At 41.3% G+C, this 27888-nt stretch overlaps 1 protein-coding gene across 11 annotated transcripts in view; it reads right to left on the reverse strand.

Annotated features, from left to right (window-relative positions):
• Sox5 (SRY-box transcription factor 5) overlaps window positions 1-27888 on the reverse strand; it is a 943910-nt gene that overhangs the window by 119497 nt on the left and 796525 nt on the right. For 8 of the 11 annotated variants that reach the window (XM_076940816.1, XM_076940819.1, XM_076940814.1 and 5 more), the window contains one exon: window positions 3420-3543. In XM_076940816.1, the coding sequence (XP_076796931.1) occupies window positions 3420-3543 (124 nt within the window). The remainder of the gene's footprint in view (window positions 1-3419; window positions 3544-27888) is intronic. The other 3 variants (XM_076940821.1, XM_076940813.1, XM_034512436.2) reach the window with 1 other exon arrangement.

A 27888-nucleotide genomic window follows, 5' to 3' on the forward strand; every position in this document is an offset into this window, starting at 1 on the left:
ACAGTGAATGTATCTCGTTCCTTTAAGGGAAGGTTGAGTCTTCTATGATAGATAACCACAGGGGATGTGTCTTTCTTCCAACACAAAAGACTTGTGCAGAAAGCTATTTAAACCTTTATTTGAAGGTAGGTGCCTGGTAGAAGCCTCAGAGCTCACGAAGTAAAGTTTTTCTTCACAAGTTGAGCCTCGAATCTGAGGACTATGTGTTCACATTCCCGAGACCCCTGGATTGATTGAACTAAATTGTTTGTGAACCCACTTGGCTTAGAATTCAGAACTAACATTTTGAGTGCTTTGCACTCCAGACTTATTTAATGGGTTGTCATGATTACTTTCTGCTTCCAATGAGCTAGTACTGTCAGATATATGTTAGTCTTGATATTATAAATTATATTATAAACTTATTTTTCCCTTTGTAGCCTGCTTAGGAATTTAGAAAGAACTAACAAGTTACTTCCTTTCCTTGAGTGAATTGGGTAAGATAGAGATGACCTACCCAGATTTTTTCACATGAGTCTTCCAAATTCATGTCTCCCCTCTCTCATGAGATGACACTTGATTTACTAATTCATCTTGATTATTGGCCGAGTACTGAGACTGATGATAGCTCTAATCCCAAGATGCCCTAGGCTGAGGCAGGAGGACTAGACTGCAGCGTGAGGCTAGGTCTCTGATCAACAACAATGACAACAATAATAAACAAACTCCGTTACTTCCCCCACAGAAGTTTACAAGCACTTTTTGAGGTCTTAAGAAACAGGGTGGAAAATGAAGATCTAGGCTTAGATTCACAAGGTTGTGCATTTTTGGCTTAATTAGGTGCCCGAACAGAATACTGGAGTGTCTTATCAATACACTCATGGCTGAAACTGACAGGAAGACTCACAGGCGAGCCTGGAGGATCCTTACTGCCTCCTTTCTGTGCATCTAGTCAGTGTGTTCTGAGGTCTCTGGCTGCTAACTTCTGCTGTTATCAGTCTGTGCTGCACATTGCTGTAGCAAGAGCTATGGGACAATTTTGTTTGTCTGCTCCATGGCAGGAAACACTTTTATCATTATTTTCAAAACAGGACCAACACCTCCACTGATACCTCTGTTCTCCAAGGAGCCTCTTTTTCCGCAAAAAAAATTTGTTGACTCATACTGCAGTGGCCGGATTCCTCAGCCAATGCCTATAGGGAACACTTATTCACATTTTAGCTCCTGAACAAATCTCAGTCTTGTGTTTCACAAACTGATAAAAAGCCTCTGGTTTTGGATCCACACAGTATGTGGGCTGGCCAGTGTTTGTCACTGAGAACTACATCACAACACTCAAAGAGACTGCCATATACAGAAATCAGGTTGACAGCTGCTGGGAAATGGGGTGAGCAGTCACACTGAAGATGAAGTAGCAAGCTTTATTTTGGTCTCCACTTCCTTTTCTTGTAGTGTGATCACTGGAAAGACAGTCTATGGTGTTTTTCTCATGCTCTCCCAGCTCCTTCTTGAGGCTTGCCCCAAGAACGCAGGTGTCAACAAGGGTGGGCACTTTCACAACACACTTCTGCTAAGTTCTAGTGTCTGGCAAGTTGCCAAGCTGAAGTTGGCCAGTAGCAGTAAAAAAAAAAAAATGTATTCAATTTTATTTCCAAGGTAACTGAAGGAGTGGTATTGTTTATAACTTTAAGCACTGAAGACATGAATATCAAACAGTTAAAATACCAACTGTTTTCACAAAGGTAAAACTTGGTTTGGTCCATGACACACTGAGACTGGAAAAATTGAAGATGGCAGCTGCCAAAGGGAAGCGAGGCGCCCTGTATTCCTGACTGTGTCTGGCTCTGTGTGTGCACTAATGCTCACCTGCACTATATTCTTCTCTTCTGCATAGCATTCACTAATGAACTTATTTCTACATTTACTTAAAAATACACTTACTTTTCTTTTGGAAAAGAAAATGATACTATATGCATATTTTGCAATACAGTCTGAGGCAAAGGATGATTTTTTTTAATCAGTGGCCTCTTGTTACTTTAGCAAGCTCGATTACAAAAACAAACAAATGAACAAACAAAAACAAAACAAAAAACCACAATCACATTGGCTGTGTGTGTTTCAGGTGAGGAGTAGTTTTTTACACAAAGAGAAAGAAAACCAAAGACCCTTTATGCGCTTACAAACACAGAGCTTAGAGTAACAATAGAATATAAAATTCCATCCTTAGAATGGAAATTATTCTGAGAATTTTAAATCCTTAGAATACAGCCTTTAATTATCCTTTTATAAAAACAAATTCTATGTGTCTAGACTAAATGATGATCTGTAAAGTTTGAACTGTGTAATTGTATTCTGAACTAGTAAGTCAAGGGTCCAGGATGGAAAGAAAATATGTTGACTCATTTGAAAGCACAGGAAAACCAAGTCAAGAGGGATATAGGTTAAATCAGTAAAAACTCACACAGAGGGGGAAATGGAGGCCTAGATTTTTACAGTCCTGAGCACTGAGCTGTGTGATACTTAGCTTAAGAATCTCTGCACAACTTGACTAGAAATTAATTCTAATTCTCCTGCTAGGTAATGTTTTGCATTTTTACACCTGTGATTTTAACACTTATTTCTAGTTTTTAAACGTTTAAATTATATTGAACAACTGGGAAATCATAAATGACACAAAGGGGCCAGGGGAAAGGTATCCACCCTAGGTCAGAGGATAGACCCTTTACATGAGCTGTAGCAGGTTTGAAATACCGGGAAGAGTTGGTGCATGCTGTACACAGTACACAGCAAGAGGCAACTTAAGAGAGGAAGGGCAGTCTCTGGTTCACAATACGAAGGGCTGGCTTCTCAAAATTCCACAGTCTGAAGTCAAGGAGGAAATGGCAACTAGGTGGGGCCATAGACCCTAAAGGCTTACCCGTGATCATTCATATCCTCCAGAGGGTCTCTACATCTTAAAGCTTCTATAACTTTCTCAAACACCATTGCCATGGGTGGGGGTGGGAGGCTGTCCCAAATTCCAGAGTCTATGAAAGTCATTTCACATCCCAACTCCAAAGGGCTATTAATACATGGAGGACACAAAGGTCCCATACTCTCTAGGGAATTCAAGGTTAAATTATTGAACAATGCAAAACTATAGGAACACAGTTCTTAAAAAGTGAACTCTAACATTATATTCATACTTTAGCAGTACACTGGAACTGGAAGGCATAAAGGGGAGGTGTGAAGGACAGGTACTGGCTTTGGGGGCACAGATGTGAGATACGTGCTTACAGTGCTTATGTAAGCTAACAGGAACCCTTCCTACACCATCACTGTGTTTTACCTCCCGCTCAGTGAGTGAACTAATATCTTGGTGTGATGGTTACCTTAAATACTCCAACTAAAAGCGACGACGCCCTCAACCCACTCCGGAATGAAAAGCTCAGAGTACTCACTGCACCCAGCCTTGTAGCTGAAACCAGGAGGAAGGAGGAATCCTTGTTGGGCAGCTGCTGCAAGGGTCCGCTGGTCAGGAGGGAACACGGGGATCATCAATGGCGGCAGCTGACCTTGAACCTGCTGAACGTGAGAGAGCGAATCAAAGAGAAGAAGTCTGGGTACCCCCTTGTTCCACCCCGTGAAGCCCTTATATCACTAGAACAGGAGGCTATTCACCCAGATTCTATCTCACCCTTGTCAAAATGACTATCGCCAAGAATGCAAGCAACGCCGAGGAAAACAACCAATTGATGGATTTGAGGGGAGATTGGTCCATCCAGTCAGTATGAGGGTTCCTCAACATGCTAAAAAGGGAACCACCACGTGACCCATGTGTCTCTCGCCTGCATGTGGACTGGAAAGATGCCCATGCAACCTGCCACACCAGTGCTGGCCACCCATACTTCTTGTAGCATCAACCACTGAAGCCAAGGCCTGAGTTGAGCCTCGGCATCTGCCCACAAGTGGATAAAACAAAAAGAGCAGGGCATACACATGGTGCAGTCTTAATCACAATAGAGAAGGTAATTGTGTCCCTTGGCAAAGAACGTAAACTGAAGAGCATCATTCATGTTAAGTAAGAAAGCCCTACTCTGGAAGACAAACACTGCATGTCTTCTTTCATTTGGGGTTCTGGATTTTACACAGTTGTATAGAATCACTTCTTTATCTAGACACACACACACACACACACACATAGGCATACACACATGTATATATACTGACATGAAACCAGAAGTGAGAGAGCTTGGGGATGTTAATTGAATAAGAAGTGAGAAGGGGAGGGACATGGGTGGCTATGATCAAAATTCATAACCCACATGAAAGGAAGAGTCTTTATGAATCCCACCACTACGTACAATGAACATACGCTAAAAGTAAAGGTAAAAGCCAGTTGTTGACACGAAATTTCTTCAGGTACTTGGTTTGCGGGTATGCCTTGGGACAACCTGAGAGGCAACAGCTAGAAGACCTCATCCCTTCAAAGAATAACTAAGTTCAACATCCAACAAAGTGAATACATTTGGCATGAAGTCCCCCAGTGAAAATGTCACACTCTTGTCTTTTCGCAATGAGATACTGTTTAAAGAGTCACCACCTCCCAAAATGGAGGAAACCATCCTTTATAAACAATACCTGTGAGTGTTAATTCTGTGTGTGTGTGTGTGTGTGTGTGTGTGTGTAATATATGTGTGAGTGTTTGTGTATGTATGCACACATGAGGGTACATACACATACATCTGGCTTTGCATTGCATGTGGAGGCCCATGGCTGGTGTCAGATATCTCAGTTACTTTGCACTGTATTTTTTTTCCAGGCAGCCCCTCTCATGGAACATGTACTCATCAGTTGGTTTGACTGGCAGGGATGAGTTCCAGGGATGCTCTCCCATTTCTGCTGCCCCAGTGCTGGGATTACAGACAAGCTAATGTGGTGGTATATGCTAGAGAAGCAGAGGCAGGCAGGTGCACATACATCTACATACTAAATTAAGGTTATTTTGGGAAAATACAATCTAGCATAACCATCTCTATAAATATGTCATGTGATTCTGATGTAGACGTTAGCAACTAATATAACTATCATTATTATTTTTCAAATAAATTTTTAGGTGAGGTCTCCCAGGTGAATGGATCTGTTGGACAGTATCTGTCCCTGGGTATATGGCTACTGACTTAAGATCATGTTAAAAGTCACATACCTGATATTGTGCTCTTCACTAATCTTTCCGTACAATAACTACTTTAGCAATATAAAAATAACTAATAACTATCAACTATGTGTGTGAAGTTGAGCTTCAGAGTAAGAATACAATCATCAAGAAATCCAAGATCCCATGATCTCTGTGGCATGTGTCAGCCTGCATCTTACTGTGTTCACCATCCGTAGGAATCCTAAGATGCTCATGCTTCTCATCAGTTCCTGCTTTAAAAGCTCACCTCTGGCTTCTCCTCTGTTTCATCTGCCACAATAATCCTCTGGGCTTAAATCTCCAAGACTGGCTGGTTCGAATAAGGGGTCAGAGTCAGGATGATGGAGGGATGAATGAGTGAGAAGACAGCAAATAGAGAAAGGGAGAAGGAGGGAGAGAGGGAGAGTGACAGAGGGAGAGAGACAGCGAGAGAGGGAGAGAAGGAGACAAAGGTGGAGAAGGAGATAGGAAGAGAGAGGGAGAAAAGGAAAGAGAGGATAGAGAGAGGGGAGAAAGGGAGAGGGAGGAGAGAAAGAGAGAGGAAGAGAGAAGCAGAGAGGAACAGAAGGGATACAGGAGAATGTGATGAAGTCCTGGTTTAGCAATGGCTGTTAGTTGCAAACTATGACTTTTGCCAAATTGTTATAAATCTGTCTGCCACACACAACACTGGAACCAGAGTGAATCAGTGGTTTTCCACAATCCAGCTTATTTCTAAGACAGCATAGTATCATAAATTTAATGAGAACACTTGAAAGGAAGAAGAAAGTTCTTGGATTAAACATACATTGAGGGCATGAGGAGCAGCCATATCTCAGGTTGTTATAACGTAAGCAAAACAATGCCCAGACCTACAGCGACCATGAGTCTGGTTTTAATGAAGCAAATATCAAACTTATAAGTTCCAGAGTCCTGTGACAAGCTCCAAGAAAGCCCAACATGAGGCTCCTGTCCATGTTTAGTCCCAAAGGCTGAAGACCAGCCCAAGCCTTCCTCAAAGCACACTTGATGATCTCAGTGTGTACCCAAGCTTAAAGAGAAAACTGCATTGAGACAAGGTCCCACCAAGAAGCCCTGGAGAGACTTAAACTCCCAAGGAGCCTCCTTATTCAGCATCCCAGATCCTGGGATTTCAGGCTCTGGACAACCCCAGCAGAACTGTTTTCAAGAATTCTTCATCATTGTCAACAACTCTTTGGGTCTTGTGCAGAGTACTTTTAAATGTGTCAGCAGTGGGAGGGGAAGGTCCTAGTGCCAAGGCAATAACAGACACTAAGTTATGACCCCTAACATTCCTCCTAAGTGATTCTCGGGTATATAATTCCATTTGGTTGCCATGTTTATCTCAGATCTGCATCGCATTTATCCCTCTGGCTTTCATCTAGTGACAAATGACCAAGACTCAGTATGGATTTTCCTTTCTCCCTAGCTCTTTTCCAGATGTTTCTGCCACCTTCCATGGCACACCCTTTTCCCTGCCCCAGTAGATCATAAGGACATGTTTGCAGGCTTCTTCTCTGCTTGTCCACACCAGAATGCACTCAGCGGCATGCTCCCATGCTTCCACCAATCAATCCCTCCCATTGTTTCTTCATGGCAAGGTGGTGCTCATTCTTCAGACGATTTTGAGGCTCACACAATGTCTCTGCTTATCGGGCATTTCTTAGTGCATCCAACTGTGCGTGGAGTAGAAAGAACTGTTGCCTTTCATAATTTAATAAGCTAACGCTCAAGAAAAGTAACAAGATACTTCCAGCACTGAATCATTTTTAAGCATATTGAGTTTTCCCTGTGAACTGCAAATCTATTCAGAAAAAAAAAAAGTTCAACTTCTTTCCCACTGTATTGTTTGGACCCAACAGCTCAGGTTCTTTATGGAAAAGAGACTCAGGAGTCATCAGGTTGGATGGACTGGGAGCTCCTCACTGATGCATCTGCAACTTATCAATTGCAAAGCCTACAAAAATGCTGTGGATGTCCAGCTTATGTAGTGACCAGAAAGGACTCCAATTACCAGAGAAGTACAGCAGAGTATGTTCCAGGGGTTTTGTGTTCTTACCCATCCGGGGGCTACGTCAGTTCATGTGTTACATCTTTGAAGGAGGTAGGAGGTAATATAGAATTGGTCAGGCACACGTTACAAACTGGTGTTGTGGGCGGCTAACCCATCATGCCCTGCAGTGTTGTCATAGTTACTCTATCTTTGTGTAATGTTTAATTATTGTGTAGGGGTTGGTTATCCTAGTGTTGCTATTTACTTTTGAAACCATCCTCTGTGTTTTCCATGTCTTTTCATTAGTTTTAGGCTATGGCATGGGTACTGTCACTGCCTTGATAATTGACGGACAGTCAGGCTTTTCAGTGCTCCCTTGGCCTTGTGCCAGTTCCAGTGTCTCCCTGTGGGTTTCCAAGTTCATTTCTCCCTCTCTGTTGGGGAGCAGGACCTTGCTGTATCTCAGGCTGGTCTCAAACACAGGTCTGTCTTGCCTCTTCTCCCGAGTGCTTGGGTTACAGGTGTGCATCACCAAGCTTGGCATACATTCTCTTAAATAATAAAAAAAAGCACATACTGTTTTTATATAGTGATTTTTTTCTCCATGACATTACTTAATGGTTGTTTTTACTATGGGAGAAATGTGAATAAGAGTATTATTCAATAACATAGTCTATTTTATTTGGTAAAGGTTGTAATGTTATGAGGGGAAAGGTAAAATTCCTGGGGATTTTTATTAAATCTGTATACTTGAAACTTTTATTTTAGTATGGGTCATTATTGATTATATTTTGTTATAGCTTTAAATATTTTAGTGTCTAAATATTTTTAAAATGACAAGTGAGAAACGGCGTACTTTAAAGACAAGAAGAGCCTAGGGACTCTCTTATCTGAGAAACGGTCATCATACTGACAAGAAAGTCAGACCTACTTTGGCCAAATCAATTGTTCATAGTCCTGTATTTCTTTTAAAGGCTAAGCCAAGGCCAACGGGGCAAAAAAAGAGGGACTAAACAAAACATATCAACCCAATTTCATGGTTTCAATGGTGATTTTTCTTTAGAACATTATAGGACAGACTGGAGAGATGGTATTGTTTATATTCCCAATGAGCTTCCCAGCACATGCACACCCTGACAGTGTGTGGTAGGTCTTCATATGAAGCTAAAGCACACTTCCATACACACTTTATCTTCACAACTCAGATTCTTCAGCCAAAAATTTGCCCTCTGATGAAAATTGCTCATACTCTCAAATCAAGAGCAGAGATAATTCTGCGGCCATGCAGAGTGTTGGGAGCAGGGAAACAGTTGGGCTGGTAATTTTCGTGTTTGAAATGTTTCCAAGACTACTCTAAGTTGCTGAGAGTTGTTCCCAAGTGTGAGGGGCCCGCGGTGTGCATTGTGGGAAGGTGGATGTGTTAGACAAACTTCTGGGAGGCGTGAGCTAGGGTGTTCAACATCCATGCATCAGCAATGAACATTAAAGGAGAAACACACCTAAGGTAAAGCCGTGCAAATGTGCACTTGAGACATGACGCCTGGGTTTGATGGGTGGGAGAGTAATGTGGGAAGGGGCTCATCACATGAGGTAGTGGCTTAATGTTCACTAATTTGATGGGCAAGCAGTTCTGTGCATCTAATTTTTGGGAAGAGTGAGGAGCTGTATGTTAGCTATACCATTCAGCTCATCTTTGCTAAAATCTTGCTACCACTGTGGAGAGAGGAGCACACTGAGTGAAAATGCTCCAGGCTCTCTGGACACATTCTAAAATGAACTATCTGTACCATTGGAAATGTATCTTCTAGATTTGCTGCTTTTGAATATTTCTTAAGTTTAATCACTACTAAATTCAGTTTATTACTTAATGCATGAAATTCCTTCTAAACTCTTAATTAAGTTTTAAAAATGTGTGACATTTTTAATTAAATTTCAATAAACTACTTTTGTCACTAAATTTTAGTCTTTTTTTTTTTTTAATAGGGGGCATGTTATTCACAAGTTGGAATATGTCACAACAAATTTACACGGCTACATCCTGATTTTAAAACTTCGAAATGTATCTCGTGTCCTAACACCTTCTATTCTTCTACCAGAGGATGCTGCATATATTCATGCCCTCTAAAAGTTGGTGACCCACCAATTAACTATGCTGACACGTTTATAAAGAGAAGTATCTATCAATTACTCATTTCAGTATTTCTTATTTAATACATTCTATTGTATAACTTTTTGGTCCCATCTTAAGTAAATACTTATGATTATTAATCTGCTTCCCATTTGTTCTATGAATTGTTTTTGTTCATTTTTTTTTTTCATCTGATTCACATCAGCTAGGTACAACATTCACTTTGGAGTGGCTAAGGCTCAGGAAGTAAATTCACACTCACATCTGCTCTGAGTCATGTGGGACAAAGAGACAATTACAACTCAGTGCCACCCAGTCAGTCTCAGAGATCTCTGGAAAGCACCTTGGGAGCAGAGGGAAGACATGCAGGACATGAAGCAGAATGGAGACTGCCAGCTTCACTTTAAGTCCACAAGTCCCGCCCCTCATGACGGCTGAAAGACAGAGTGGTGCTGGCTGGTTAAGCAGAAGTGAGCATCTGTGAAAATCATTCCAGGAAGAAAGGGAAGCATGAGAGAAAACTAGGCATGAGAAAACCCCACAGGCCAGGGACACCTCCCCTCCTGGAAGAGGCTAGAGGTGAGAAGGCAGCCTGAGTCAACGGTAAATCTAAGTACACTACCTACTCTTATCCCTGAAGGCTGGAGAATCACGGTGCTGATTCAGCAGTGTAGACAGAACACTCTTCAGGGACTACAAAGAGTTCTGAAAGCACACCTGCAGAACTGATAAGATGGAACAGGCAGATAAGGGGCAATCCCTAATAGGTATGCACCAGGAGAAAACGTCAAGAAATATTCAGGAGCAAACAGGAAAACACACAGGTGAAGAACAGAGCCAAAGATGATACCCAGAGCCTCGATCTATCTAAGGTGAAATAGCAAACAACCAAGAAAAAGCAGAGTTGAAAGAATTCAACGAAAGTTCCAACGGGCACTGAGGAGCTTGAGCTGTCTGGACTCTGGCCCATTGGAGAAGGCTTCCTAGCAGGTGAAAACTGGAGGCCAGGGCTGAGTGAGGAGATCGCAGAGGTTCTGGGTTGAGAAGTTATAGATACTCTAGAAAGGGGGTCAGAGATCAAAGGGAAGAAGCAAGTCTCATGATCATCAGAGTTGCAGCAACCATCCACCAGAGGCTGGAGGAGGAATCTGTGTGTGAGCAGGGAGGTCATCTGAGAGTGTGGGTAAGACAATAGAAAGTGTGGTGGGTGACACAGGAACCAAGGGGAGTCCAAGATGCAGAGAGTGAACGGCAGGAAAAAAATAGCAGAGGAAAGAGGATCACCAGAGAGGAGAAATGTGTCTTGAGATTGTTCTTTGAAGGGTACATTACTGCTGTCAATTCCAGCAGATGAAGACAGAGCCACTCTTAGAAGGTTGAATGCTGAGCAACGAGCAAGGACACAGAGGTAATGAGGGCAGATTCTTGTGTAGAAACAGACCAAGTGCTGTGGAGGAGGAGCTCCCTGCCAAGTTCTGAGCACACGACCTTTCCAAACGGTGATATTATATATATATATATATATATATATATATATATATATATATATATATATATATAGTAATGAAGCATTTCAAACACGTGGGCAAGAGATTTTGCTGGCCCAATATCTGAGTGGGCAGAAAGGTAAGGCAGAAAGGGAGAAGGTTTCCACTCCTAACAGGAGCTGCACATCCTACTTAAAAATGAGTAAAGGCAGGCCTGTGTTGTAGGTAGATAGGTGGAAAAGCAAGACTGATTGGTTGACAGAAGCCACTCCCTCAGTGATGAAGGCAATGCCTGATTGGAAGAAGAGAGCCTGGGTCAGAGAGTGAGGGGAGGTGGGGAGGGAGTGTCAGGGTGGTCCCGAGGAGATATAAAAGAGAAGATAAGCCAAAGATAATTATAAAGAACAGTCTATGATCCCAGCTGAGTCCATGGGAACCCTGATGCCTTCAGACTTTGTATTTCTGTAGCTCCCCTTAGAAAGTGCCTAGACACTGAGGCTGGGGTTTAGTAATGTGAATCTAAGTCAGCAGGTCAGGGAGGAGTGGGGAGAATTCAGCAAGGAATCATCATAAGAAAATCAAAGTAGGGTTTGTATTTAAAACAAAAAACAAAAACAAACAAAACCAAAAATAAAAGGAGGGCAGAAGGCCTTAGCCAAATGGAACACACACACACACACACACACACACACACACACACCCTCAGGAATCAGGAGCTTCAGAAACAGGGCTTGTGAGGGCTGGTGAGAGGTTCCCTGTGCTTGGGTTCTCAGAGAAGATAAGTTTCTAGTACACCCACCCCAGTGAAGATGAAATTAGAAGTATAAAAATCCCCACTCATCTTCTGAGTTTGGTCTGATGAGGGCCATCGTGTTTAAGCACACTACTTAGGGATTCGTTCACCTACACCGACCGACGTGCAGTCACCTTCAGTGGGAAGCACAGAGGCTGTTTAGATGTGCACAGTACTGCACAGCAGCAGTTTCTGAGAAAATGAAGACCGAAATATCCAAATGAGATCACAAGAGGGGTTTAGGTAGGTAGCGTGGAATTATCCGAACAGAATGAGCAAGAAGCCATGGCTGTGTTTCCTTCCTTAGCACTGGGAGGTGTGGGGTCCTTAAGACAGTAATGGTCTTGGCTCAGTTCATCAAACTCAACACCATGGTTCTTAGGAAAAAATATTAAAACAATAAAAGTCTGTTCATCTTCGATCTAATCCATGAGGAGGTTGAAGGCAAGCTCACAGAAGGATAAAGAGATGCACATGTTGCTAAAACTCAGCCCCAGCCTCTCTGATCCCAGCTACACCCAGGAGTCGCACCACCTCCAATTTCATCTGATTAAGACAAAGACAAAGTAAGCACGATTTTTTTTTTTTAGAACAAAAATGAACAGCCATGTGGTTTTTTTTTTTTTCTTCTTCTTTTTCCCATAGTATTATTCTTCGGCAAAAAGCCACCGAACTTTTTTTTTTTTTTTTAAATTGTTTCCAAGGATGAAAGTGACTTTGCCAAGCAAAGTGGCTTCAAAACAGGCCTCAAAAATACTAATAGAAAGACAGATGGTTCTACTAAGAGTTTGGCTGCCAAAAAAAAAAAAAAAAGTATTAAAAAAAAAAAAAAGAAAGAAAGAAAAAGTGGTGCTATTGAGGCCGGCTGCAAAGTTATCTGGTGACTACAAATACTTTTGTCCCAGGGCATGTGCTAGCTTTGCCTGCAGAGCCGAAGCAGCCAAAGTAAGAACTATTTCCTCTCTTCCTCGCACCTAGCCCTCGACAAACCACAGCAAGAGCATGCACTTGAGTCTGTTCTGCAAAAGTAAAAAAAGTGCTACGTTAAAGAGCTCCTGTTTTAGTAAAGCAGCCCGCCAGGAAAATTGCTTTTATTTTACTCGACACTGCCTATCACTTAAAAAATAAAATTTTGATTCCCCTGTTCCACCTCATTCCTATCCTGAAAAGGCTCCATGGGCCCCATGAGTTCACAGGATACAGACACCAGAAGTACAAACACCGGAAACAGTACTGAAGAACCGAAGCAGTGATGTGCCAGGATGGAGAAATAACCCAGGCAAGACTGCAGTGCTCCTCTTAGACCAGACCTATGATAATACCTACACTTTATGTCGTCCTGGGCAACCGTTGCTGTGTTTTAACCAGACTGCCATTAGATCTAATAGAAACTGAGATGATATGGTCAGTGACTCCTCCTTCCACCGATCCAGTCCACCAGTGCGGTCTTACTTTCACACTGCGTGGTGTGTGTGTTGTTGCCATTGTTACTAAGATACAACCACTCTCAAATGATGGAAATTAAGACCCTTGATGCTTTAACACTGGGAAGTTTCCTCCGGGGGGGGGGGGGAATACAACTTCAACTTAAATATTATCTAATAGTAGACTCTATCTTAAAAACTGAGTTATTACATTCTTGTAAAGCCACACTTTGATATGAGAGGAGGCCAAACATACATGTGATACATGATAAGACAGAGTATATTGTCGGCTCGGGGCTCACGTTAGGAATAATCTCTATTAGAAGCATAATAACGGAAGAGCAAGAAAGACACAAATCGTGACGTGGAGGCAGAAAGCTACAGAGGATAAAGAAGGGAGAAATTTCAGTTGAACGAAGAACCTAATGATTAAAATATGGCAAACTGCCTGGTTTGGGAGTTGGTGCTCACCTATTGTCTTTTTTTTTTTTTCTCAAATCAAAGATTTTCTCACATGTTTCTCCACAGAACCTTAACCTTTCTGAGGCTGGAGTTTCTGATGTTATTGTTGTTTTGAGACAAGGTCTCACCATTAGACCAGGCTGACTTGGAAATAGCTATGTAGCACCTGGCTGGTTTTGAACTCACAGCCAGTCCTATCTCTGCCCTACAGCTGCTGGGCTCATAGGCAAGAAGCCCCAGGCCCATCCAGAGCCCCTCTCTTTCACTGAGATAAAACTCTTTTCTTTCAAATATGTATGACCACTCTGTTGATTACCATGGTTCTCTTAAAGAGAAGAGTGTGTCTCAAGAGACTAGGCACAACCAGCCACATGAGTAGAATCTAGCTTTGCCAACAAAGACTGTTTTATGACACATCTTGCTGTCTACACCAATTGCCCAAAAGGTGGAAGCAAACTTAAAATACCAGGGTCAACATGAGAAATGATCACTTATCATGAGTCCACAGTTAGAAATTTTTTCTCCTACTGTTTTCCCTATTTATTTATTTATTTATTTATTCATTCATTCATTCATTTATTCATTCATTCATTCATTCATTCATTCATTCATTCATTCATTTTAAATACTGATCATAGCCTTCCCTGCCCCTCCTCTCCACCCAGTCAGACCCTGAAAATTCCCCTCTCCATCTCCTCAGAGAGGGGAAGCCCCCCTTGTATATCAGCCTGCCCTGGGACATCAATTTGTAGCAAGACTAAAGCATATCCTCTCTCATTATAAAATTCAATAGTACTCAATTTTGATTCATAATGTTTTCTCAGTGGCTAATAATAGAAGATTATTAATGATTTTATGTGATAGTAACATCAATTAAACAGACATTCTCTTAAGACTTATATCTAAAAGCTACCTGTAAAAGGAAGATTGACTTAAGATGTCAGTTGAGGAGGAGGGCATGCCAAACAGATTGTGAACTACTGGAAAGTTATCTGCTGGAGTAGTTAGTATATTTTTATTTAAAACTGTATCTTTACTTAAAAATAAAACATACCTTACAAGAATCTATACCTTTTCTAAGGTCATTTTGATTGTTGTTTAAAATAGGTGTGTTTTGTATTATAACACGTTTCATATTTTCAGAAAACCTTCCAAATATGCTGAGCCATTTATATATATTTTTTAATACCCTAGAAATTAGAATATCAGCTGCCACTACTTCTTATTTTATTAATGAGAAAAACAAATAGTTTGGGACTTACACAAGGCCACATAGTTGACAATAAATTTGTTGATTCTTTCTCACAAGTAGTATTACTGAAACAAGTTTCTGAAATAAAAATCCTAATGTACATACTACAAAATATAGTTGTGAGAAAATTAATTCCAACATATATTTTCATTGTAAAATAGGATCACATTTAAATAATCCTTGTAAGATATAATTCTACAATTTTAAGTGTGTGTGTGTGTGTGTGTGTGTGTGTGTGTGTGTACCAAGGGTGGCATTTTGAATGACTTAAACTTTTCACTTTGCAATTACATCTTGCTTTAGGGTTTTTTTTTTCACAGAAGTTATTTTTCAGATTTTCCATGTATGTATTTTAGATATTACTTATCTTAAAATTGACCAGAAAAAAATGGAGCCAGTATAGAGCATCCTAGATATTTAGCACAGAAATTACCGTGACTTAAATGCTTGCCAGACCTCCTCAAGGCTCTCAAGCTGGTAGCCATTGTTGCTTCTTTTGTTAGAAAATAGGAAATAAATTTCCTAATACTTAACTAAAGAATGATCTGAAATAAAATGAAAAAAATTTCACTCTAATTTTATAATTTTCAATAAAAGCATCTATTACTAACCCTTAGTTCAAAACTGAAGCCACCCCCATCTCTGTGTCACATATCATTTCTTAGGGATCTTTCTTATTCACTAGCACAAATTCTATGCCATGAGTGTTCAATTATTAATTCCTCTAATGTCACCTGATTATGTTGGTTATATTTCCGAATAGACTTGCTTTCTCTTTTAGCCAACAGGACTTTATTCTGTCTTCAAATCCATGAATTTGTGATGGAGGTAAGGCTTTACCTAACAAATCCAGGCGTGGACAGTTGAATGGTTTTAATGAAAGAATCAAAAATACACAATGGGGAAAAGAAGTCTTTTCGATAAATGGAGCCTGGAAAACTAGATCCAGGCTTGAGGAGAGAGAGAGAGAGAGAGAGAGAGAGAGAGAGATTGGACTCTTGACTTATACCACATACAAAACCAACCCCAACCCCACATGGATTAAATATCTAAGCCAGCACATGGAGAACGTTGACCATGACCCTGTAATGATTTCATTTACATCAAAGCTTATGCCAATCATGTGAAAGTGGCAAGAGGAAGTGCATCAGATGAAGAGACATCTACAGAGCCAACAGCTAAAAACAGAGAGAACGGCCTGTGGATAGTGAGGAAACACCACCCGAGAAAAACAGCAGCAGCAGCAGCAGCAGCAACAACAAACCCCATCTCAGATCAGCTTGTTTTCTCTAAGGAAGACTGAAAATGCCCACGTGCTATTCATACTTAATTATCAGGAAATACAACTAAAAAACACAATGAGATGGGACTTCAGGTATGTTAGGTGTTACCCAGGAAAGAGATGGCAGATATAGGCGGGGCTTAAATTAGCACAGTCTCTCCAGAGGATATAGGGTGGAAAGGCCTAGGAATGATCAAAGCTCAGGGCTTATTCCCATATGAAATCATCACCCTGCAGAGAGTTGAGGCCTTCATTCCATGGTCACTGCAGTATCATGTACAGTAGTGGAGACATGCTTATAAAATCTTTAGGCATATGCACATTACTACATCATTCTGAATACTTCAAGTATAGATGAAAAGGCTAAATAAATAAATGTTTATCCGTACCCTACCAATTGCGCATGTTTTGGGCTCAAAAGCAGTGTTTTCCTCAAAGCCTGGCTTTAGCATGCCTGCCTTTAGGAAACACATTCTATTTGTTAATTCACTGATATCCCACAAGGCACCAAGCATTGAACTAGTTCCTCAAGATGGCATACTGATAAGATGTGAAATGCCACCAAAACATTAAAACGGCCAACAAGAGAGGCTACAGGGCTCTATTACAGAGGCTATAAATGTGGAAGCAACAAATAAATGACAGAGAAGGGGAAAGTCCTTCAGTGAAATGGTCGCCGTCACTAGTCTTCCTTACAGATGGAAAAGGAGGTCCCCAAACCTAAGCTAAGAAAACAACTCTGCCCTCAGGTCAGGGGCATAGCTAAGCTGTTCCAGGGCCCATAGTGTCCACTGGATGCCTCACGGGTAGTAGACACGACCTCTCAGCTGAGCCAACTATTTACAAATAGGCTTCCTAATCTTTCCTCTTATCACAGTTCCCCCGTTATCATGATCCACTCCATCCGAGATAGACATTGGGCCGGGTTTGTCTTGCAGAGGATTCTTGATTCTCTCAGAGCAATGCCTTGAACTCCAGGAGTGGCTGAGGCCATCCACCTCCCCCAGTCCAGCTGTCACCTTTCTCAGAAGTTCACACCAGTGCTCATGACAGAGAGAAAGTGAAGGGCCTGAGGTGCCTTTAATGAGACTACCCAGTACCTGCTGCACCTGTCACTGAAACGTAACTGCAGATCCTAACTGCAGCTACAGAAAGGATGCAAATATGAAAACAATTAAAATGTAACTTGACATGCTGTGTACTCTATCAAAGCCACTCTTTGTGGCTTCTGAGGAAGCATGCAAAATCACACAAGGCTACAGAATGAACTTTTCTTTACAGACATTGCCTCGTGTACATGCCCCTCTCTTCTTGTAGAACTAAAATGAAACTATTACCTTAGATTTAAAATCTCTTATATAGCTATATCACTAAACTCCATGTATAATTCTGATGTGGGATTAAGTGCAATTCTGTGCTCATATATCTAATATTAAATGTTTCTCCAGTGTGGAGTCCATTTCTCTATTAGACCTTGCAAGGTCTCTGCAAGACCTTGTGTGGATGCTCTGTGTTTAAGCCGTTGTTGGTTTGTTGTATGAGAAGACTCCACTACATCAGCCCTGAGACACAGAAAGAAGACCCGAGAATCATTTCTTACAATCAAAGCACAGGATACATTCTACACGATACCCCTGCCTCCAACCTCACTGGGAGTATTAAGGAGCATCTCCCTCTCTGTTTTAGGAGGTGAAGGGGTATTCTCCCTGAGAGTTTAGTCTGCCTCACAGAGCCTGACCGGACAGGAGCTTCTGCCTGTGCTGTCACGAGGATGCTCTGCCTAGCTGCTCACAAGAACATTTGTCACTGGAAATAAAATGTGTGAAATTACCAGAAAGGCCACAGAAGATGGATTTTTTTTTTGAGCTGAAAAATGTGAAATATTTTTGCTATTGGACAAACCATTGACTATGGTGTCATTTATGTAATGAGAAGCTTTGCATCTTCTAGTTGTGAGGAAATATAACACAAATGCATGCAATAACAAGGGAGATCACATCAATTGCTACATCCCAAAGGAAGTTTGGCCAGTTGCAGAGCTTTGCCACAGAGTTGGGAGACTCTAGCACAGAACACTGTTGCTTACTACATTTAAGGACTATATTTAAATATGGATGGATTATACAATATCACAGGCACTTTACTAAATGTGTAGAGAGCCTTTCTGATTAAAAATACTTTTTAGCCATCAAAATCCAGCCAATTCTTGGTATAGACATTTCACTGCAACAGAAGAGAACACAAGCTGACTGTGGGAATCCAAGCTATCCAGCCATCCCTGAGCTAGATGCACACAGACGCTTTCATTAGCCCCACCTTATAGATCATAAAATGGAGGCATGTTTATAGTTGGGCAGATAGCAAATCCAAGAGCTGGGAGTTTGGGCTAGCTAGCCACAAAGAAGACACAAAGCCACTGTGCCTTCTGAAACTGAAACCGAAGATGTGGTATAAATAAGCTTCATATCAAAATGAACTATGACTACAACTAAAATAGAATGAAGGGCAATGTCTTTAAAAATGGGAAACTGTAACACACACAACCCATATATGCCTTGGATAGAAAGCACAAAGAAAATAGCCGTTGTTAATTACAATAAATGTAAGCGAGCTAATGCTGTATTCTGAAAGGCAGTGGTGAGAAAGTTAAATACCTAAGAATGCCCATATGTATTTTATTTCTAAGACAGGCAGTTAAATCATTAGGGCCAAATGTTGGAAAGGACAGGAACAGATTGCCCAAAAAGCAATAACCCTAGAAGTGTCAAACAGAAGGAATCCAGTGTCTGCACTCATATTACACAAGATAGACTTGAATGCAGAGCATAATAGTGCACAGTGACCTTTCAGGGACATCTCTAAGATCTTCAGTTCAGTGATAGAATAATTCTTAGTATGTTATACACAGCCGATAAAAATAGCCTCACCATTTCTGAGGCAAAATCGAGGAAGTTGCAAGAACTAGTAAATCCATACTACAAGGAATAGTATAACAGAATTTAAAAAATTAGCAATAGTCCAAAGTTTAGAAAAAAAAAGGTTTCAGTATGTATGATGTGACACAGTTAGCAAGCTCAATATAAGAGGCATGCATAGAATTTTACATATGACAAGTACAGACTGCAATACCTTTCAAGATACTCAAAGCACATACAATAAATTATGGATATGCTAAGACAGGAAGCAAGGACAGCTTTCAAAGTCTTAACATCATGTAAAATTTTTGCTTTTTAGATGGAAGGGAAATGGCTATTTTTACAGATGGGGCTCAGTAACACTTTCACTTTGTGAAGAGGAACCTGAAAGTTGAGATCGAGGTGATGGACTTTAGACAATGACCACTTGTCCCGGAAAGTGAGTCTACGTTTCCGTTAGAAACACAACTTTATTTCTGAAATATGATCCTTGTCTTTTCTTTTTAAGTGTGCTTTGCCATTGACAAGTGGGATCATTAAAATCTGTGTTTGTTCTAATTAATGTGTGGGAGGTTGGCAGGAGAGAGAGGTTATTGAATATTATGGAGTGGTTAGAGATTCAACGCTGTACCATTAGAAGACTGAACTGCTAGGAAAAACAATCAAGAAGAATTAGATAAAAACTGCCTCGGTTTCAAAAATGTGAGCCCCATATACAGGAAGCACACAAAGCTCAGAAGAAAATAATCAAGAGCCTTGTATAAATTTTTCCCTGAGACAATAGAGGACATAAAACAAGAAATCTTTCCACATATTTCAAATAAGCACATATGTATTAGAGAATTGTTATAAGATATTTGTGAGGAAACCCGAGAAATTAAATATATAAAACTTGAATAGCAAGTAACATGGAAGCTGCCCTCAACTTGTAAAGATATTGATAAAAAAATAAACATTTCAGAATTTCAACTAGATTTTATCAGGTGTCTGACATCTTGAGCTTAAAAACACTTTTAAATGATTCTAAATATGACAAACGAGGAAAAGCTATTCCTATATGTGCATCATATTAATTCTCTATGGAATATTACTGCTCAGACAATTGCTGAGGTAATTTTTACTCAAATTTATAAAGCAAACAGTTTTCTAGTACAGCATACTGCAGTTAAAAATAACCCAAATGTTAAGACCAAAGGAAATGTTCGGTGTTGACCACATTTCTGTGGATGGAGAAGGGAGACACACAGTTAACGCCTCCAGCCTCTTACTTAGCCCAGTTGCCGTTTCTTCCCCTGTCCACATCACCGGTAGAAACAAACGTATTTACCTCCAATAAATTTCACTGTGTATTTTTAAAAATGAAATCTACCAAGATTCCCCCAAATCCAAACTTTTAAAAATATGTCCATCCACATCATGTCGAAGGGAGCCGCTGACATGCTCCCAGCTGACCCAGAGGAAATGGCAATGTGTCACTTGTCTTAAAGGGGTCATTTGTCTTTCTAAGTGATTACTTTTCATTATCTACAACAGGCCTGATGCTGGCTGCATAGGTAATCCCCATCCAGAGCACACCTGGTTCCCAGCCCCAGGCAGCAGCCCTTTGCTTGCTTTAGCCTGAAAGCAGTTCACCAGAGGGATAGGATTACCAGGGAAAACCAGCCACTGTAGCACTGTGTTGATACAGTGTTTCAAAGTGCAATGAAAACCAGCATTCTGATTTCATCAGCCAGGGGTTCCTCGCTGTTCTCTAAGTGTTTACTGACAGTCTTCCTGTTAGGTTTTTCTCTCCCCAGACGTTTCATTGGTTGATAAGTCTTTTTCACTGCCTAACTTCTAGAAGCAGAGTAGGGGGAGGGGAGCGAGAGGAGAACCTAGAGAACCCATATAGAGTTAACAAAAACGTTTGGTTAAGGAGGATGGTAGGGTGGAATTTTGGGATGGAGAAAAGGGGTGAGGCCCATGTTAGTGAAATAAATGCATGGCCAATAAAATGAACATTGTAAAAAGAGCAAGAGAACACATTTCTTTGTCTTCACAGTTTCAGATAGACATTCGATGTCCAACCACCACTTGCAGTATCTTCTCTCCTAAGTAGAAACGTGCTCCACTCTTCTCTCCATTTTGGAGCTCCGATAGGTATTAAACGGCAATTTACATGTGATTTGCATCTTTTTTTGTACTTGTGGTTTTGGTAAGTCTTCCAAACCTAATGACTGTTCCTTTGGCCAGCGACATAAATGCTATAATCACACAATTATTGCACTGGGAACAGTTTAATTCAGCATTTTGTTCTCAACCTCAGAACAATTACTCAACAATTTCGGTTAACCAGGGACTAAGCTAGCTGCCTGGAGAGAAGCAGGGTACTCACAAGCTCCATTGTCTTACACAAAGGCAGCTACCAGGTCTGCAGGACCTCCCTGGTCCTGCACTGCCCACTTCAGCTCCTCCTCTCTGCACTCACAGGAACAAGACTGAAGACCTCCCTCCGTTTAAGGACTTGCTACTTGTTTGGTGATTTAATGACATTTCATAGTTTTCATGGTGAGACATTTTGGTGTTTCAGAATGTTCTTCAAAACTTTGACTATCGTGATAGCTTGTTGCTAAGAATGGCATGCTTATGGGTGAGAGTTCAAAACTCTTCTTTACAGACACCAAATGAAAGAGGCTTCAGAACTGTGGGGCTCTCAACCATCTTGAAAACGCCATGGCCTCCAGACAGTGCAACAGCCTGGGACAATCTGCACTGGGTGTTTTTAAAAGTTAAATGAGAAATATAAGTGATTGACATAACCACAGCTGTTCAGTTCTTTTAGGTGTCTTATCCGAGCCAAACAGAAGCCTACAAGGATGAGCACACAGCTATAAAACCTTTGGAGGTGTAGCTTTCCACACTACAACTGTAGAGAAAGCAAAAGCACTCTGGAATCGATGTTTCTGTGCTCACCAGCACAGGCTCACTGTGCTAGTTAGTGGGCAACTGTCTTGGAATTACCTCGAACACAGGAGGCAAGGGTGAGCCGCCTTCCCCCAGCTCCACTAGGATTGCACTCTTTGTTTCTTGTCTTTATTTGACCTTTTTACCCTGAAGACCAGATACAGGGGAAAACAGAGGGACTTTAATGTACATGACTCAAGGAATCCCAACTTAGGTTAAATAGCACGGGTTCTGTCTCACCAGAAGCAAGGACAGCAGGCCTGAAAAACCTGTCCACACAGTCACATGACCAAAGGGTCTCATGTAGCAAACCACACTAATGAAGGCATTGTTAGGTCCACATCACCCTCACTGAAGAGTACAAGAACTGAAGTGTGCTCTTTCCAAATGCAATTTTAAGCTTCAATGGGCTCTCTAGAAACATATGCTAAAGTAGAAGAATACTAATTAAGAAAGTTGGTCACAGAGGCTTAGGATCACATACCCTGAACAGACCCTACTCTAAGTACCTCAATAGCTGCCTCCACCCAGGTTTCTCCCAAGAAACTCCTAGAAGCCGTGAGTGAAAGTCAGGCCAGTTTCAATCTTCTGATTTTCTCCTATGCCAGACAATCAGGATCAAACCCCAAAGTTTGTGATACAGTGGACAACACTATGCCTGGTCAATATAAGTGTGGACTCAGTTATCGTGGTATCTTATTGATTATGTACGATAATAATACACTAGCCACTCCAGGTACTTATATGTTCACAGTAAAAAGCCAAGCACAACCAGCTTCTACAGAAGAATAATGGAGCCCATTTCCTTTTGAGCACAACACCCATTTAACATGTAGTATAAGTCACGGGTAAAATTCCTAAGTCCTTAATCCAGGTACTTCAGTGAGATAAAATTATACAGTGAACAGTTGTAAAGCAGAATACAGTCTATAAAAAGAAGATGCCAAAATAGTATCAGGTTTTTTTTTTGAATGAAAATAACTCAACTTAGTGTAACATTTATGCTAAAAAATGAGCCAAATATTAAATTCAGAATGACAAAAATTGGCTATATCTTCACCACGTCTTGGTTAATTTGGCAGAGATCCAGTTTCCCGATATTATGACCATCCCAGAGCCCCAGTAAGCGTTTTATTTATTTATTTTTGTATTGCATAAAAATATGAGCCCAAGAAGGGAAAATGTGAAACGGATGACATATTTTAGAACAGCTTCTCTGGGAATACAAAAATATTCCCCAACTCAAAACGGAAACAAATAGAAGAAGCACCAAAACCATGCCAATTGGCGACTCTCTAATGCCATTCAAACTGGCAAATACTGGGCTCTCGAATGGATTTTAATTATTCAAAAGAAAACTAGGAAGTGGTTCAAATATCAATTGCTTTCACAGAATCACAAAATCTCTCTGAAGAGAAGCATATGACACCTCGCTCCTTTATCCCACCACACGGCAGCCGTTACCTGGCGAGGGTGCCGCTCTGAGCGCGACAGCTCTGGATAAAGGAATATTTTTTTTTCCTTCCCCTGTATCCCTCCAGATTGCATTATGCCCATCGAACATGATTTCCCATTGGTGCAGAATAGAAAATGTGTGCGGACACATATGTTTACTGTTGGAAACGGGGAGAGACGGGAACACTGACTAAAGCAGACTTCGCGGGTATTCATCCTTAAGAATGGATTCCAGAAACAAGAGAAAATGGGTGCTATTGACAGCCAGCTTCTCCACGAGGGGTTTTCGAGAGCTGATTCCAGGGTCAAGTAACACAGGGGTCACTGGAAACCCAGTCTGTTACGGAGGATTTACTTTATAGTGCAAACTCTTTCTACATCTCTTCCACTGCGTCTCACTGAAACAGCTTTCTCACATCTAAACATTTTTATATCTACGGTAAATAAGCGTGAGGCATGGGAGTGCCGTTTAATCTCCAAATCTGTCTGGGCTTCCGCATGCGATCAGGAGGAGCTAGACTGGCATTCTCAAAGCTGAAGTTCTTCAAATTGAGGCGATATGCTGTACTTCTCTCCCAATACCGAGCCATGTGAGTGCTACGCTTACACGTGACCACACAACTTTAGTTACCCACATACAGCCCGGTCCTCCGCGAGGGGAGGAGGGGCAGGTTACCTCTCAAGAGAAGAGCTACCTTTTGAGCTGAACTGAAAAACAAAAAACATTCCCTATGACTCAAAAAATCCCAATTAAATGTTTAATAAGTGAGAGATTCATAGACTTTTAAATATAACCAAGCCTTTTAAACCATAAACTCGGGGCTGCGTATTGCGCCTGTTCGCTCCGAGTCTTTCATTCCCCAGAAGTCCTGGGCCCTAAGGTCTGTTCATGGTAACACTGGATATTAGCAGTCACACAATAGAGAGCTTTATGTGTTTTCAATGGTCCATATCCAGTAAAACTGCCTACACACACAGAGTAATGGGCTCCATCCCCCATAATTCAGGACGACTCTCTCACAGTTGTGCGGGCACATGACCATCTCTGCTATGGCTGAAATAAAGCTTTGGGGACCATTTCCTCTGAATCAATGTTATGGGTTAGTTTTAGCACTCTCTAGCTTTTGTTATTTTAACAGAAGTTTTAGCGTAGATTTCAATCAGCCTATGGCCGATCGCCGTTTACAAATGTGCCCGCGCCCTAGAACAGCTGAGATAGCAGCATCATTTCCATCTACTATGAAAGGTTTGAAAACCTCTATTTTCTTTGTAAAATTTGCTCTGTGTGTATGTGTGCACCTATGTGTGCACATGTGTATGAGCAAGTATGTCTGTGTGTGTGTGTGTGTGTGTGTGTGTGTGTGTGTGTGGTGTGAATGTATTACCAGAAGAAGGAGTTGGGTTACCCAGAATTACAGGTAGTTGTGAGCTGCCTGATACGGGTGCTGAAAACTAAGCCCTTCGGAAAATCAGGAAAATCAGTGTGAACTCTTAAGTGCTGAGCTGTCTCTCCAGCTCTTTGTATTTAATCTTGAAAATCCCTTAAAAACTATCAGACCTTCAAGGCCCACACTCAACCTCCTCCTATAGATCTGGGGGCTACAATTATGCTGACATCTTGTGTAAAAATGCCTTTGAACACGGGCCTTTGGGCCTGTCAAGTGTGGCCTGACATTCCTAATGCAATAGTGTAATTATTACATAAGCCCCCTCTCTGTTCTGTGACGTTTGGTCACCTCTAATACCAGTTGTACTCAGAAAATAATTTTTCAGATATATGACATTAGTGGCAAGTTTTCAAGAATACTATGTCATTAAATAATCATAAGGAACCAGCTCTGGTTAATCACACACTCCCCATGCCGAAGACAAGGAAATGCCAACATTTACTTCAAGCAGGTTCAATGAGCAGTGCATTGCTATCGGGTTCATTTGACTGCATGGCAGTGATAAAAAGCCAAGTCATGAAGTGGGGGTGGCTGTAAGTTACGTGATTGCCTTAGCCAGTGTATATAACTGTAGCTTCTTAAGTCCCCTCTCTCCTGTGCTCTCCCCCTCCTGCTCCCTGTCTCCGATTTGGTTCCTCGCACTTTGGCGAGTGATCAGAGATCCTCTGCCTAATATTCTAATATTCCCCCCAAGTAATTGCTATCAGCTGGGTCTTACTTTTGTTATATTTTAATGAAATGATTCTATTATTAACTAGGAAAAAAAAAACCTTCTCAATATGCCGACGGTCATGTCAAGGCTGGTTGGATATGACTTATATAAACTGATGAGGACCAAAAGTAAGTTTCACATTTTCAAGTTTTCAAATTCTGGGTGTCTGCTAGTGGCAGGGCAAAAAAATCTGGTTGCTGACTTTATTTCTCTTTTATATATGCTGTATACAAGGTAGCCCAGAGACAATCTTATAGAAATTTCTAAAAGTAATTTTACTCAAAACGCAGATTTTATTCTGTGATCTTTGTCTCGCGAGGCATGTTTTCCTCGTTTTGTATCTGGGAGCATTTCACAAGGTCAAATGTTTAGATCTGGAGCTGCGTTGCTACTTTCCTCATGGTTGTGACCAAACACCCAGCAATAAGCAACTTGCACGAGGATGTGCTTATTGGCTTCATGAGGTGATTAAGGTTCAGCCCACCCAGGTGGGGAAGGTGTGGTAGCTGGAGCATTTGTATTGGCAGCAGAAGGAGGCTGCATGCTCACATCTCCACAAACCAGGAAGTCAAAGAGAAGTGGGAGGGGTCCAAACCTGGAGAGCCAGCTGCTGGCTGCTTCTAGCAGTGAAACCCCGCCTCCTACAGATCTCACACTCCTGAGATGACTCCACCTTCTGGGGGACCAAGTGTCCAAACCCACCCACACTACCTGTGGGGGCACAGCACATTCTGATCAAAGCAGGAATGTTCCATGCAGATCCTGGGAAATCACTGGATTCTAAGATCTTGGGAATGGGCAGAGCTGAGCCTTCTATACAATTTTACATATCCCGTTTCAGCCAGGAGTTTCTGAAACAGTTAAAGGAATGACTGAAATAGATGAGTTTATTCTTTTAAAACATGCAAAAATGATTATTCAATGGCCTGGCCTCTGCAATAGTGGCTGCAGATGGGATGGATCCCAAGGTGGGGCAGTCTCTAGATAGCCTTTCCTTCAGTGTCTGCTCCACTCTGTCTCTGCATTTCCCCAATCAGGATGATAGTTTCTAGTTCTATCCATTTGCCTGCAAAATTCACGAAGTTGTCGTTTTTAATAGCTGAGTAGTGTAAATGTACTACATTTTCTGTATCCATTCTTTCGTTGAGGGACCTCTAGGTTGTTTCCAGCTTCTAGCTATTATAAATAAGGCTGCTATGAACATAGTGGAGCGTGTGTCCTTGTTATATGTTGGAACATGCTTTGGATATATGCCCAAGCTCACAGACAGGAGCCTAGTATGGCTGTCCTCTGAGAGGCTCTGCCAGCACCTAAGACAGATACAGATTCTCACAGCCAACCATCCAACTGATCACGGGACCCCAAAGGAAGAGACAGGGAAGGACTGAAGGAGCTGAAGGGGATTGTAACCCTATAGAAAGAACAACAACATCAAATAATTGGAGCACCCATAGCTCCCAGGGACTAATCAATCAACTATATGTGTATGTGTATGTATATGTATATATATATATGGTTCCACTACATATGTAGCAGAGGGCTGCCTTATCTGGCATCAATGGGATGGGAGGGCCTTGGTCCTGTGGAGGCTTGTTGCCCTAGCATAGGGGGATGCTGGAGGGGTGAAGTTGGAGTGGGTGGGTGGGTAGGGGAGCACCCTCTTAGAAGCAAAGGGGAGGGGTGAAGGGATGGGGAGTTTGTGAAGGGGAGACCAGGAAGGGGACATTTGAAATGTAAATAAATAAAATAATCAGATAATAATAATGATAATAATAATAATAATAATAATAATAATAATAATAATAATAATATTAATCCTGGCTTCTCTTGTTTTCCATTTTCATAATTACTTCAGCCCATTTGAAGCTGATTCTTTACTGTTCCTGGTCTGTGTGTTCTTTTCCTCCTCCACAACAAAGGCTGTAACACTACAGTAGCCAATAGGAGGCAGTTTTAGATATTCGAGCTGCAAAGCCTTTATTGTGTGTTACCATGGAGCAGGCTTTAAGGGACAAGGGCATCGGGTGCTGCTGAACTGTTTCCCTCTGTGGCTACAGCTGACACCATGCTCTTCACCCCAGCACACACCCCCCCTTCATTATACCCACTACTTCCAGAACTTGTTGAATTAATCAATTCATTAATTAACTAATCAATTCTATTTTGAGCTTTAAGGTTCAGGCACACAATAGGTTAAATTCCCCTACTATAACTTATTACTTACTCTTTCAATTTTCCACATTTAAAATCATTATTTTTTGCTCTGCATACCATCAACTGTGACAGTTCAGCCTACACATCGTGATAACTGAGCTAGCTCTGTTCTCTTAGTTGGTGTCTGGAATTCTGTCTATTCCTGGTCCTCTGTTTCTATACTTCCATGGTCAAGAAAAAGCCTTCTTACGGCACTGTGCATGTCCTCTTTCAGGATATACATCT

Source organism: Arvicanthis niloticus, chromosome 9 (genome assembly GCF_011762505.2).
Source record: "Arvicanthis niloticus isolate mArvNil1 chromosome 9, mArvNil1.pat.X, whole genome shotgun sequence".
NCBI classification, from domain to species: Eukaryota; Metazoa; Chordata; class Mammalia; order Rodentia; family Muridae; genus Arvicanthis; species Arvicanthis niloticus.